Consider the following 16,035-nt stretch of genomic DNA (forward strand, 5'->3'; position numbering starts at 1 on the left):
CATTCAAATGATCCATCACTATAACCTGGTTTCGTGCATCAAAACTACTAACACACTCACCCAGCTGCTCCCAAAACACTTGCATCTCATGATCTTTCTTCTCATGCCCAGGTGCATATGCACCAATAATCACCCATCTCTCTCCATCAACTTTCAGTTTTATCCATATCAATCTAGAGTTTACTTTCTTACAGTCTATCACATACTCCCACCACTCCTGTTTCAGGAGTAGTGCTCCTTCTCTTGCTTTCTATGGTTTACCCCAGATGCTTCGCATGCCTTGGTTCAATCCATTGACAGCTCGTCCACCCCAGTATACCACATTGTTCCAATTCACTCTTTTCCTTGTATGCCTTTCACCCTCTTGTATGTTCAGGCACCGATCACTCAAAATCTTTTTCACTCCATCCTTCCACCTCCAATTTGGTCTCCCAATTTTCATTCCCTCTACCTCTGACACACATATCCTCTTTGTCAATCTTTCCTCATTCATTCTCTCTATGTGACCAAACCATTTCAATACATCCTCTTCTGCTTTCTCAACCACACTCATTTTATCATCACACATCTCTCTTACCCTTTCATTACTTACTCGATCAAACCACCTCACACCACATATTGTCCTCAAACATTTCATTTCCAACACATCCACCCTCCTCCGCACAACCCTCTATATAGCCCACGCCTCGCAACTATATAACATTATTGGAACCACTATTGATTCAAACATACACATTTCTGCTCTGCGAGATAACGTTTTCGCCTTCCACACATTCTTCAACGCTCCCAGAACCTTTGTCCCCTCCCCCCACCCTGTAACTCACTTCTGCTTCCATAGTTCCATCTGCTGCTATATCCACTCCAATGATATCTAAAACACTTCATTTCCTCCAATTATTCTCCATTTAAACTTACCTCCCAATTAACTTGTCCCTTAACCCAACTGAACCCAATAACCTTGCTCTTATTCACATTTACTCGCAGCTTTCTTCTTTTACACACTTTATATATATATATATATATATATATATATATATATATATATATATATATATATATATATATATATATATATATATATATATATATATATATATATATGTGTGTTTACCAAATGGCGTCCTAGCTTCGTCTCTTCGATGTATATCAACTGACTGTTATATTCCTCTCTTGTGTCTCCCCTGATGATGTGATTATTACACGAAAGTGCACTTGGGAACTTTTCTTGTTTCATTTTCCCCGTGGACTCATAGGAATATCTTGATCACGCGCAAAATTGTGATCCTTTCCAACATGTATATATATGTATATATATTTCATCCATGGGGATAGGGGAGAAAGAATACTTCCCTTGTATTACCCGTGTGTCATAGGAGGCAACTATAGGGGCTGGGAGCGGGGTGGTTAGAAACCCTTCCCTCCTTGTATTTCAACTTTCTAAGAGGGAAAACAGAAGAAGGAGTCATGCAGGGAGTGCTCATGTTCCTCAAAGGCTCAGACTGTGGTGTTTAGATGAGAAAAAAGGTGAGATAGTTAGTATGTTTGAGGAAAGGAACCTGGATGTTTTGGCTTTGAGTAAAACGAAGCTCAAGAGTAAAGGTTAAGAGTGGTTTGGGAATGTCTTGGGAGTAATGTCTGGGGTTGGTGAGAGGACAAGAGCAAAGGAAGGATTAACACTACTCCTGAAGCAGGAGTTGTTGTAGGATGTGATACAGTGCAAGAAAGTAAAGTCTGGATTGATATGTGTAAAACTGAAAGTGGATGGAGAGAGATGGATGCTTATGCACCTGATCATGAGAAGAAAGATCATGAGGGGTAAGTGTTTTGGGAGCAGATGAGTGAGTGTGTTACCAGCTTTGATGCACGAGACCGAATTATACTGATGGATGATTTGAATGCAAAGGTGAGTAATGTGGCGGTTGATGGTATAGTTGTTGTACATGAGATGTTCAGTATTGTAAATGGAAATGGTGAAGACCTTGTGATTTGTGTGCTGAAAAAGGACTGGTGATTGGGAATACCTGGATTGAAAAGAGAGATATACATAAGTATACGTTTGTAAGTAGGAGAGATGGCCAGAGAGCGTCTGTGGATTACATGTTAAATGATAGGCATGGGAAAGAGAGACTTTTAGATGTTAATGTGCTGAGAGGGGCAGCTGGAGGGATGTCTGATCATTTTCTTGTGGAGGCGAAGGTGAAGATTTGTAGAGGTTTTAAGAAAAGAAGAGAGAATGTTGGGGTGAAGAGAGTGGTAAGAGTAAATGAGCTGGGAAAGGAGACTTGTGTGAGGAAGTACCAAGCGAGACTGAGTGCAGAATAGAAAAAGGTGAGAACAAAGGACATAAGGGGAGTGGGGGAAGAATGAGATGTAGTTAGGGAAGTAGTGATGGCTTGAGCAATAGCTGCTTGTGGCATGAGAAACGTGGGAGGTGGGCAGATTAGAAAGGGTAGTGAGTGGTGGGATGAAGAAGTAAGATTATTAGTGAAAGAGAAGAGGGAGGCATTTGGACAATTTTTGCAGGGAAGTAGTGCAAATGACTGGGAGATTTATAAAAGAAAGAGGCAGGAGTTCAAGAGAAAGATGCAAAAGGTGAAAAAGAGAGCAAATAAGAGTTGCGGTGAGAGAGTATCATTAAGTTTTGGGGTGGATAAAAGATGTTTTGGAAGGAGGTAAATAAAGTGCGTAAGACAAGGGAACAAATGGGGACATCGGTGAAGGGGGCTAATGATGAGGTTGTAACAAGTTGTGGTGAAGTGAGAAGGAGATGGAGTGAGTATTTTGAAGGTTTGTTGAATGTGTTAGATGTTAAGTTGCAGACATAGGGTGTTCTGGTCGAGGATGTGTGCAAAGTGAGAGGGGTCAGGGAGAATGGTTCGGTAAACAGAGAAGAGGTAGTGAAAGCTTAGCGGAAGATGAAATCTGGCAAGGTGGTGCGTTTGGATGGTATTACTGTAGAATTTATTAAAAAAGGGGTGATTGTGTTATTGACTGGTTGGTGAGGATATTCAGTGTATGTATGGCTCATGGTGAAGTGCCTGAGGATTGGCGGAATGCATGCATAGTGACATTGTACAAAGACAAAGGGGATAAAGGTGAGTGTTCAAATTGCAGAGGTAAAAGTTTGTTGAGTATTCCTGGGAAATTGTGTGGGAGGGTATTGATTGAGAGGGTGAAGGCATATTCAGGGCATCAGATTGGGGAAGAGCAGTGTGGTTTCAGAAGTGGTAGAAGATGTGTGGATCAGGTGTTTGCTTTGAAGAATGTGTGTGAGATCTATTTGTAAAAACAAATGGATTTGTATGTAGCATTTATGGATCTGCAGAAGGCATATGATTGAGTTGATGAGATGCTTTATGGAAGGTATTAAGAATATATGGTGTGGGAGGCAAGTTGTTAGAAGCAGTGAAAAGTTTTTATCGAGGATGTAAGGCGTGTGTACGTGTAGGAAGAGAGGAAAGTGATTGGATCTCAGTGAATGTCGCCTTGCGGCAGGGGTGTGTGATGTCTCTATAGTTGTTCAATTTGTTTATGGATGGGGTTGTTTGGGAGGTGAATGCAAGAGTTTTGGAGAAAGGGGCAAGTATGCAGTCTGTTGTGGAAGAGAGGGTTTAGGATGTGAGTCAGTTGTTGTTCGCTTATGATACAGCGCTGGTGACTGATTCAGTTGAGAAACTGCAGAAACTGGTGACTAAGTTTGGTAAAGTGTGTGTGAAAGAAGAAATCTGAGAGTAAAAATGTGAATAAGAGCAAAGCAATTAGGTACAGTAGGGTTGAGGGACAAATCAATTGGGAGGTAAGTTTGAATGGAGAAAAACTGGAGGAAGTGAAGTCTTTTAGATATCTGGGAGTGGATTTGGCAGCGGATGGAACCATGGAAGCGGAAGTGAGTCACAGGGTGGGGAGGGGTCGAAACTTCTGGGAGCCTTGAAAAATGTGTGGAAGGTGAGAACATTATCTCGGAAAGCAAAAGTGGGTATGTTTGAAGGAACAGTGGTTCCAACAATGTTATATGGTTGCGAGGCGTGGGCTATAGACAGGGTTGTTCGGAGGAGGGTAGATGTGTTGCAAATGAGATGTTTGAGGAAAATATGTTGTGTGAGGTTGTTTGATCGAGTAAGTAATGAAAAGGTAAGAGAGATGTGTGGTAATGAAAAGAGTGTGGTTGAGGGAGCAGAAGAGGGTGTATTGAAATGGTTTGGACACATGGAGAGAATCACTGAGGAAAGATTGACAAAGTGGATATATGTGTCAGGGGTGGAGGGAACGAGGAGAAGTGGGAGACCAAATTGCAGGTGGGAAAATGGAGTGAAAAAGATTTTGAGCGATCGGCGATTTAACATGCATGAAGGTGAAGGGCGTGCAAGGAATAGAGTGAATTGAAATGATGTGGTATACCGGGGACGATGTGCTGTCAATGGATTGAACCAGGGTATGTGAAGCGTCTGGTGTAAACCATGGAAAGTTTTGTGGAGCCCTGATGTGGAAAGGGAGCTGCCTTTATTCATTCACGTTACCACCACGCAACACGTGAAATGACAACCCCCTGCCCCCGCATGCGCGTGAGGTAGCGCTAGGAAAAGACAACAAAGGCCACATTCGTTCACACTCAGTCTCGAGCTGTCATGTAATAATGCACCGAAACCACAGCTCCCTTTCCACATCCAGGCCCCACAAAACCTTCTATGGATTACCCTGGATGCTTCACATGCCCTGGTTCAATCCATTGACAGCACGTCGACCTCGGTATACCACATCGTTCCACTTCACTCTATTTTTTACACGGCTTTTACTCCCCTGCATGTTCAGGCCCCAATCGCTCAAAATCTTTTTCACTACATTTTTCCACCTCCAATTCGGTCTCCCACTTCTCGTTCCCTCTACCTCTGACACATATATCCTCTTTGTCAATCTTTCCTTACTCATTCTCTCCATGTGACCAAACCATTTCAATACACCCTCTTTTGCTATCTCAACCACACTCTTTTCATTACCACACATCTCTCTTACCCTTTCATTACTTACTCTATCAAACCACCTCACACCACATATTATCCTTAAACATCTCATTTCCAACACATCCACCCTCCTCCACACAACTCTATCTATAACCCACGCCTCGCAACCATATAAATTTGTTGGAAGCACTGTTCTTTCAAATATACCCATCGTTGCTTTTCGAGATAATGCTTTCGCCTTCCACACATTTCTCGATGCTCCCAAAACTTTCGCTCCCTCCCCCACCCTGTGACTCACTTCCGCTTCCATGGTCCCATCCGCTGCCAAATCCACTCCCAGATATCTAAAAGACTTCACTTCCTTCAGTTTTTCTCCATTCAAACTTACCTCCCAATCGACTTGTCTCTCAACCCTTCTGTACCTAGCAACCTTACTCTTATTCACATTTACTCTCAGCTTTCTTCTTTCACACACTTTACCAAACTCAGTCACCAGCTTCTGCAGTTTCTCACCCGAATCATCCACCAGCGTTGTATCATCAGCGAACAACTAACTTACTTCACAAGCCCTCTCATCCACAACAGACTGCATACTTGCCCTTCTCTCCAAAACTCTTGCATTCACCTCCCTAACAACCCCATCGATAAACAAATTAAACAACCATGGCGACATCACGCAACCCTGCTGCAAACTGACATTCACTGAGAACCATTCACTTTCCTCTCTTCCTGCTCGTACACATGTCTTACATCCTTGATAAAAACTTTTCACTGCTTCAAACAACTTGCCTCCCGCACCATATATTCTTAATACCTTCCACAGAGCATCTCTATCAACTATATGATAAGACTTCTCCAGATCCATAAATGCTACGTACAAACCCATTTTCTTCTCTAAGTATTTCTCACATGCATTCTTCAAAGCAAACACCTGATCCACACATTCTGTACCACTTCTGAAACCACAATGCTCTTCACCCTCTCAATCAATACCCTCCTATATAATTTCCCAGGAATACTCAACAAAATTATACCTCTGTAATTTGAGCACTCACCATCTATCCCTTTTGCCTTTGTACAATGGCACTATGCATGCATTCCACCAATCCTCAAGCACCTCACCATGAGTCATTTTTTTTTTTTTTTTTTGCTTTGTCGCTGTCTCCCGCGTTTGCGAGGTAGCGCAAGGAAACAGACGAAAGAAATGGCCCAACCCCCCCCCCCATACACATGTATATACATACGTCCACACACGCAAATATACATACCTACACAGCTTTCCATGGTTTACCCCAGACGCTTCTCATGCCCTGATTCAATCCACTGACAGCACGTCAACCCCGGTATACCACATCGATCCATTTCACTCTATTCCTTGCCCTCCTTTCACCCTCCTGCATGTTCAGGCCCCGATCACACAAAATCTTTTTCACTCCATCTTTCCACCTCCAAATTGGTCTCCCTCTTCTCCTCGTTCCCTCCACCTCCGACACATATATCCTCTTGGTCAACCTTTCCTCACTCATTCTCTCCATGTGCCCAAACCATTTCAAAGCACCCTCTTCTGCTCTCTCAACCACGCTCTTTTTATTTCCACACATCTCTCTTACCCTTACGTTACTTACTCGATCAAACCACCTCACACCACACATTGTCCTCAAACATCTCATTTCCAGCACATCCATCCTCCTGCGCACAACTCTATCCATAGCCCACGCCTCGCAACCATACAACATTGTTGGAACCACTATTCCTTCAAACATACCCATTTTTGCTTTCCGAGATAATGTTCTCGACTTCCACACATTCTTGAAGGCTCCCAGAATTTTCGCCCCCTCCCCCACCCTATGATCCACTTCCGCTTCCATGGTTCCATCCGCTGCCAGATCCACTCCCAGATATCTAAAACACTTTACTTCCTCCAGTTTTTCTCCATTCAAACTCACCTCCCAATTGACTTGACCCTCAACCCTACTGTACCTAAATAACCTTGCTCTTATTCACATTTACTCTTAACTTTCTTCTTTCACACACTTTACTCTATTCCTTGCCCTCCTTTCACCCTCCTGCATGTTCAGGCCCCGATCACACAAAATCTTTTTCACTCCATCTTTCCACCTCCAAATTGGTCTCCCTCTTCTCCTCGTTCCCTCCACCTCCGACACATATATCCTCTTGGTCAACCTTTCCTCACTCATTCTCTCCATGTGCCCAAACCATTTCAAAGCACCCTCTTCTGCTCTCTCAACCACGCTCTTTTTATTTCCACACATCTCTCTTACCCTTACGTTACTTACTCGATCAAACCACCTCACACCACACATTGTCCTCAAACATCTCATTTCCAGCACATCCATCCTCCTGCGCACAACTCTATCCATAGCCCACGCCTCGCAACCATACAACATTGTTGGAACCACTATTCCTTCAAACATACCCATTTTTGCTTTCCGAGATAATGTTCTCGACTTCCACACATTCTTGAAGGCTCCCAGAATTTTCGCCCCCTCCCCCACCCTATGATCCACTTCCGCTTCCATGGTTCCATCCGCTGCCAGATCCACTCCCAGATATCTAAAACACTTTACTTCCTCCAGTTTTTCTCCATTCAAACTCACCTCCCAATTGACTTGACCCTCAACCCTACTGTACCTAATAACCTTGCTCTTATTCACATTTACTCTTAACTTTCTTCTTTCACACACTTTACCAAACTCAGTCACCAGCTTCTGCAGTTTCTCACATGAATCAGCCACCAGCGCTGTATCATCAGCGAACAACAACTAACTCACTTCCCAAGCTCTCTCATCCCCAACAGACTTCATACTTGCCCCTCTTTCCAAAACTCTTGCATTCACCTCCCTAACAACCCCATCCATAAACAAATTAAACAACCATGGAGACATCACACACCCCTGCCGCAAACCTACATTCACTGAGAACCAATCACTTTCCTCTCTTCCTACACGTACACATGCCTTACATCCTCGATAAAAACTTTTCACTGCTTCTAACAACTTGCCTCCCACACCATATATTCTTAATACCTTCCACAGAGCATCTCTATCAACTCTATCATATGCCTTCTCCAGATCCATAAATGCTACATACAAATCCATTTGCTTTTCTAAGTATTTCTCACATACATTCTTCAAAGCAAACACCTGATCCACACATCCTCTACCACTTCTGAAACCACACTGCTCTTCCCCAATATGATGCTCTGTACATGCCTTCACCCTCTCAATCAATACCCTCCCATATAATTTACCAGGAATACTCAACAAACTTATACCTCTGTAATTTGAGCACTCACTCTTATCCCCTTTGCCTTTGTACAATAGCACTATGCACGCATTCCGCCAATCCTCAGGCACCTCACCATGAGTCATACATACATTAAATAACCTTACCAACCAGTCAACAATACAGTCACCCCCTTTTTTAATAAATTCCACTGCAATACCATCCAAACCTGCTGCCTTGCCGGCTTTCATCTTCCGCAAAGCTTTTACTACCTCTTCTCTGTTTACCAAATCATTTTCCCTAACCCTCTCACTTTGCACACCACCTCGACCAAAACACCCTATATCTGCCACTCTATCATCAAACACATTCAACAAACCTTCAAAATACTCACTCCATCTCCTTCTCACATCACCACTACTTGTTATCACCTCCCCATTTGCGCCCTTCACTGAAGTTCCCATTTGCTCCCTTGTCTTACGCACTTTATTTACCTCCTTCCAGAACATCTTTTTATTCTCCCTAAAATTTAATGATACTCTCTCACCCCAACTCTCATTTGCCCTTTTTTTCACCTCTTGCACCTTTCTCTTGACCTCCTGTCTCTTTCTTTTATACATCTCCCACTCAATTGCATTTTTTCCCTGCAAAAATCGTCCAAATGCCTCTCTCTTCTCTTTCACTAATACTCTTACTTCTTCATCCCACCACTCACTACCCTTTCTAATCAACTCATCTCCCACTCTTCTCATGCCACAAGCATCTTTTGCGCAATCCATCACTGATTCCCTAAATACATCCCATTCCTCCCCCACTCCCCTTACTTCCATTGTTCTCACCTTTTTCCATTCTGTACTCAGTCTCTCCTGGTACTTCCTCACACAAGTCTCCTTTCCAAGCTCACTTACTCTCACCACCCTCTTCACCCCAACATTCACTCTTCTTTTCTGAAAACCCATACAAATCTTCACCGTAGCCTCCACAAGATAATGATCAGACATCCCTCCAGTTGCACCTCTCAGCACATTAACATCCAAAAGTCTCTCTTTCGCGCGCCTGTCAATTAACACGTAATCCAATAACGCTCTCTGGCCATCTCTCCTACTTACATAAGTATACTTATGTATATCTCGCTTTTTAAACCAGGTATTCCCAATCATCAGTCCTTTTTCAGCACATAAATCTACAAGCTCTTCACCATTTCCATTTACAACACTGAACACCCCATGTATACCAATTATTCCCTCAACTGCCACATTACTCACCTTTGCATTCAAATCACCCATCACTATAACCCGGTCTCGTGCATCAAAACCACTAACATACTCATTCAGCTGCTCCCAAAACACTTGCCTCTCATGATCTTTCTTCTCATGCCCAAGTGCATATGCACCAATAATCACCCATCTCTCTCCATCCACTTTCAGTTTTACCCATATTAATCGAGAATTTACTTTCTTACACTCTATCACATACTCCCACAACTCCTGTTTCAGGAGTACTGCTACTCCTTCCCTTGCTCTTGTCCTCTCACTAACCCCTGACTTTACTCCCAAGACATTCCCAAACCACTCTTCCCCTTTACCCTTGAGCTTCGTTTCACTCAGAGCCAAAACATTCAGGTTCCTTTCCTCAAACATACTACCTATCTCTCCTTTCTTCACATCTTGGTTACATCCACACACATTTAGGCACCCCAATCTGAGCCTTCGAGGAGGATGAGCACTCCCCGCGTGACTCCTTCTTCTGTTTCCCATTTTAGAAAGTTAAAAAAGTACAAGGAGGGGAGGATTTCTGGCCCCCCGCTCCCGTCCCCTCTAGTCGCTTTCTACGACACGCGAAGGTTTATTTAATGTATGTATGACCATGAGTCATACATACATTAAATATCCTTACCAACCAGTCAACAACACAGTCACCCCCTTTTTGATAAATTCCTCTGCAATACCCTCCAACCCCACTGCCTTGCCGGATTTCATCTTCCGCAAAGCTTTTACTACCTCTTCTCTGTTTACCAAATCATTCTCTTTAACCCTCTCACTTCGCACACCACCTTAACCAAAACACCCTATATCTGCAACTCTATAATATAACACATTCAACAAACCTTCAAAATACTCACTCCATCTCCTTCTCACAATACCACTACTTGTGATTGTCTTCCCATTAGCCCCCTTCACCCATGTTCCCATATGTCCTCTCGTCTTACGCACTTTATTTACCTCCTTCCAAAACATTTTTTTTATTCTCCCTAAGATTTAATGATACTCTTCCCCCAAACTCTCATTTTCTCTTTTTCACCTCTTTCACCTTTCTCTTGACCTCTTGCCTCTTTCTTTTATACATATCCCAGTCATTTGCACTTTTTCCCTGCAAAACTCGTCCAGATGTCTCTCTTCTCTTTCACTAATAATCCTACTTCTTCATTTCACCACTCACTACCCTTTCTAATCTACCCACCTCTCACGCTTCTCATGCCACAAGCATCTTTTGCGCAAGCCATCACTGCTTCCCTAGATACATCCCATTCCTCCCCCCACTCCCCTTACGTCCTTTGCTCTAATCTTTTTCCATTCTGTACTCAGTCTCTCTTGGTACTTCCTCACACAAGTCCCCTTCCTAGGCTCAATCACTCTCTTCACCCCAACATTCTCTCTTCTTCTCTGAAAACCTTTACAAATCTTCACCTTCGCCTCCACAAGATAATGATCAGGCATCTCTCCAGTTGCACCTCTCAGCACATTAACATCCAAAAGTCTCTCTTTCGTGTTCCTATCAATTAACACGTAATCCAATAACGCTCTTTGGCCATCTCTTCTACTTACATAAACCAGGTATTCCCAATCACCAGTCCTTTTTCAGCACATAAATCTACAAGCTCTTCACCATTTCCAGTTACAACACTGAACACCCCATGTACGCCAATTATTCCCTCAACTGCCACATTACTCACGTTTGCATGCAAATCATCCATCACTATAACCCGGTCTCGTGCATAAAAACTACTAACACTCACTCAGCTGTTCCCATAACACTTGAGAAGGGCAAAAGAAGGAGACAAGCAAGGAGTGCTCATCCTTCTGAAACATTCGGTTAGGATGAGAAGAAGAGAAAGATAGTCAGTGTATTTTTGACAGAAGGAGGAAGAATAGATTGGGAGTGTCTTAGGAGTAAATTCAGGGGTTGCTTTGAAGGGAAAAGCTAAGGAATGAGTTGCATTACTTCTGAAGCAGGAGTTGTGGGAGTTTGTCAAAAGAGGTGAACTCCATACTGATGTAGTTAAATATAAAAGGTGATTGTGAGAGATGGATGACAATCATTGCTCATGCACATGGTCATGAGAAGAAAGATCATGCGAAGTAAATGTTTCGAGAGGAGTTGAGTGAGTGTGTTAGTAGTTTTGATGCACGAGACCAGGTATTAGTGGTAGGTGATTTATATGCAAAGGTGAGTAATGTAGCACTTGAAGGTATAATTAGGGGAGTATGGGGTATTCAGTAAGGTATAGTTTTTGGATTATTGAATGTCTTTGATGATAGGGTGACTGATGTAGGGAGTTTGGGTCGGGGAGGTTTGCCAGGTGAGAGAGCCATAGAAAGTGATTTGGTGAGGACAGAAGAGGTAGTGAAAGTTTTGTGCATGATGAAATGTGGCAAGGTGACTGAAGTGGATGGTACTGCAGTTGAATTTCGTAAGAAATGGGCTGATTGTATTGTTAATTGGTTGATTAGAATTTTCAGTGTATGCATTGATCTTGTTGAGGAGCCTGGGATTAGCAAAGTGCATGTATAGTGCCAATATGTAAAGGTAATGGGGACAAAGGTGAGTGTTTGAACTACAGAGTGGTGATTGAGAGGATAAAGGCATGCAAAGAGCATCAGATAGGGGAAGAACATTGTGTTTTCGGGAGTGATAGAGAATGTGTGGATTAGGTGTTCGCTTTATAGAATGTGCGTTTGTGGTATTTATAAGTGTGGAGGAATCATATGATAGGGTAATTAGAGATGCCTTGTGGAATGACGTAAGAACTATGGTGTTGGAGGAATGCACTAGAAGCAGTGAAAAGTATTTGTCAAGAATGAAAGGTGTGTGGGCGAGTACGTAGAGAGGAGGGTGAGTAGTTCCAGGTGAAGATTAGCCTTCATTAGGGATGTGTGATGTCACCATGGCTGTTTGATTTGTTAATAGGTGGAGTGAAGAAGATGAATGTAAAGGTCTTGCAGAGGGAGGCAATATGCTTTCTGTTAACAGATGCGAGTGAAGAGTTGCAGAGGTTGGTGTCTGAGTTTGGGAGTGTGTGAAAGGAGGAAGTTGAGTAAAAACGTGAACAAAACCAAAGTTATTAGGTTTAGCCTAAGTTATTAGGATTAGCAGAGCAGAGGGAAAGATCTGAATTTGAATGGAGAAAATTTGGATGCAGAGGAGTGTTTTGGATACTTGGGAATGGGTATGGCAGCAAATGGAACCATGGAAGCAGGAGTGAGTTATAGGATGGGTGAGAGGATGAAGATTTTAGGAGCTTTGGTTGTTATCTGGGAGGGGAGAAATTTGTAAGTTTGAAGGTAGAGTAGCCCTGGTGTTGTTGTATGGATTATATTAAACCACACATGTCTCTTATTCTTTCCTTACTTGATCAAACCACCTTACACCACGTGGATATGGTCCTCAAACATTAAATTTCCAACACAAACACCATCCTTCGTACAACCCTATCTGTAGCCGATGCCTCATGTCCATGTAACTTTGCTGGGACTTCTGTTCCTTCAAACATACCCATTTTTGCTTCTCCAGATAACAGTCTCTCTTTCTACGCTTTCTTCAGCACCCCTAGAATCTTTGCACTCTCACCCACTCTGCGACTCACTTCTGCTGGTTCCATTCACTGTCATGTCCACTCCCAGGCACTTAGAATACTTCACTTCCTCCAATTTTTCACCATTCAAACTCTCATCCCAACTGTCTTGTCCTTTAACCCTGCTATACCTAATAGCCTTGCTTTTATTAACATTTACAGTCAACTTCTTCCTTTCACACACTTTTCTAAACTCAGTCGCCAACTTCTGCAGTTTCTCACTTGAATCTGCCACCAGTGCTGTATCAAATCATCGGCAAACAACAACTGACTTCGTATGCCCTCTCATCCCCCACAAACTGCATACTTGCCCCTCTCTCCAGGACTCATTTCCCTCCCTCACCACCCCATCCATAAACAGTTTAACAACCAAGATGACATCACACTCCTTCTGCAGACCAACTTTTACTTGGGACCATTTTCTCTCCTCTCTTCCTACTGATACACATGCCTTACACCCTTGATAAAAATTTCTGAACTGTTTCTTGCAGCTTTCCTTCCCCACTGTATATTCTTCAACTTTCTTTAAAGCAAAAGCCTAATCCATACATCCTTTAGCATCCTGAAACCACACTGTACCTCCCCAATGCACCCTCTCAATCACTACTTTCCCGTACAATCAACCAGATACATTCAACAAACTTGCACCTTTGTAGTTTGACCACTCTTATCATCCTTGCCTGTACAGTGGTACTACATATGCATTCTGTCAATTTTCAGGCACCTCACCATGATCCACATATGCGCTGAAAATCCTTACCAACCAATCAGCAACACAGTCACTCCATTTCTCAATAAACTCAACTGCAATACCTTCCACTCTAGCAGCTCTTTAAGGTTTTCACCACTTCCCTTTTCATGTAGGCTCTCTCCGTGACTCTTTCTTCACATACCACCCCAACCCAAACACCCTACATCTTCCACTCTATCATCAAACACATTCAACAGTCCTTCAAGATTCTCACTCCATCTTCTCACTTTATCACAAGCTGTTACTTCTTCCCCAGTTTCTCCTTCACCTATGTTCCTATTTCTTCTTTTGTTTGTGATGCATTATTTTCCTCCTCCGAAAATCATCTTATTCTCCCTAAAGTTTATTGGTACTCTCACCTCAACTCATTTCCCCTCTTTTTCCACCCCTGCACCTCCTTCTTGACCTCCTGCTGCTTCCTTTTATACATCTTCCAATCATTTTTACTATTTCCTCTTGAGTACTACCCAAATGCCTCTCTTTTCTCTTGCAGTAGCAATTTCATCATCTCACCACTCACTGCCCTTTGTAGTCAGGCCTCACATGTGATATGCACCTCTCATGTATGCTAACACTATTTTCCTTAATACCTCCCATTCCTGAACCACTCCCCTCACTTCATTTGCTCTCACCTTTTATCATTCTGCACTCACTCTCTCCTAGCATTTCTTCACACGTGTCTCTTCTCCAATTCACTTACTCTCACCATTTTGTATCTCTCACCATTTTCTTCTCCCTGACATTGTTTCCTCTTTTCAGAAAACCTCTACAAATCTTCCTTCGCACCTCCAAGAGATAATGATCAGATATCCCACCAGCTGCCCCTTTCAGCAAAATTACCTCCAAAAATCTCTCTTACACACCTCTCAGTTAATATGTAATCCCAGAATGCCCACTAACCATCTCTCCTATTCACACATATGTATACTTGTGTATGTCCCTCTTTTTAAAGCAGGTATTCCCAGTTGCCTATTCCCAATCGCCAGTCCTTTTTCAGCACACAACTCCACAAGCTGTTCACCATCTCCATTCATAAAAATGAATTCCCCATACTCTTCAGTTATACCCTCAACTGCCACATTACTCACCTTTGTATTCAAATCACCCATCACTAATACCTGGTCTCTTATATCATGACTGCTGGCACACTCACTGCTCCCAAGACTCTTGTCTCTCATGACCCTTTTTATCATAGCCAATTGTGTAATCACTATTGATTGCCCATCTCTTGCCATCCACTCTCATTTTAACTCCCATCAGTCTAGACTTTACTTCCTTGTATTTTTTACCAGCTTCAACAACTTCTGCTTCAGGAATAGTGCTATTCCTTCCTTAGCTCTTGTCCTCTCACCAACCCCATCTTTACTCCTGAGACCTTTCCAAACCATTCCCCAGTGGATGGAAAGGAATACAGTCTCATTGGTGAACTGCTTGCTTCAAAAGTGTATATAATTTTTCTTCACCTATTTAGAGTGCAGCCTTGAAGGGGTTGTTTGATAATAACACATAACCCTTAAGAACTACTTCTTAATCTTCTAGAAAGACAATGCCTATGAAAGTCTTTGTTACTGTATGTTCTCTTTATTTTCCTCTGTAGATTTGATGTAATCATGACTTTGAATGAAGTACAGCTTCTCCCTGTCATCATGATCATCTAGGAATGTAGATAGTTATCGCTGAGTTCGTCATTACTCTCATTAAGTTATTACTATCATCAGTTGTCTAGCAATTTCATGCTCACTCTGTATTTCATCGTCACTGACGACACACCAATGCCACAGGAATGGTTATTCCTGCCACTTGTCTCACTTCCTCGGGTCGATGGAGATTTCATTCCCGACGACCCGGTCAAGTTAATCCACGAGGGACGACACCAAAACGTGGACCTGATGGCTGGAGTGACACTCGATGAAGGCGCCTTAATAGCTCAAGGTCAGTCCCCATGGGGTGGTTTTCTTGGTTTGTGTGTACCTCCTGTCCTGTATCTGTAAGGCTCTGGCTCACTACTTTATTTGTATGTACCTCCTGTCCTGTATCTGTAAGGCTCTGGCTCACTGCTTTATTTTAAAAGCTCAGAGGCTGACTGCATTATTTGAAAAGCTCATAGTGTTTGCTTGAACCTTTTTTCTGGTTCTGAGGAAGGAAAATATTAACATTTTGATACATTTGAAGTAGCTCTGACAAACTTCCAATTTTATGTAGAATGAAAAGTAAATCGTAAACATTGT

The 16,035-nt window shown here is 42.6% G+C and overlaps 1 protein-coding gene across 1 annotated transcript in view; it reads left to right on the forward strand.

Annotated features, from left to right (window-relative positions):
• LOC139753363 (bile salt-activated lipase-like) overlaps positions 1-16,035 on the forward strand; it is a 57,733-nt gene that overhangs the window by 3,200 nt on the left and 38,498 nt on the right. Inside the window, exon 2 of the mRNA XM_071669740.1 lies at positions 15,589-15,739. Coding sequence (XP_071525841.1) covers positions 15,589-15,739 — 151 coding nt within the window. The remainder of the gene's footprint in view (positions 1-15,588; positions 15,740-16,035) is intronic.

Source organism: Panulirus ornatus, chromosome 14 (genome assembly GCF_036320965.1).
Source record: "Panulirus ornatus isolate Po-2019 chromosome 14, ASM3632096v1, whole genome shotgun sequence".
Classification (NCBI taxonomy): domain Eukaryota; kingdom Metazoa; phylum Arthropoda; class Malacostraca; order Decapoda; family Palinuridae; genus Panulirus; species Panulirus ornatus.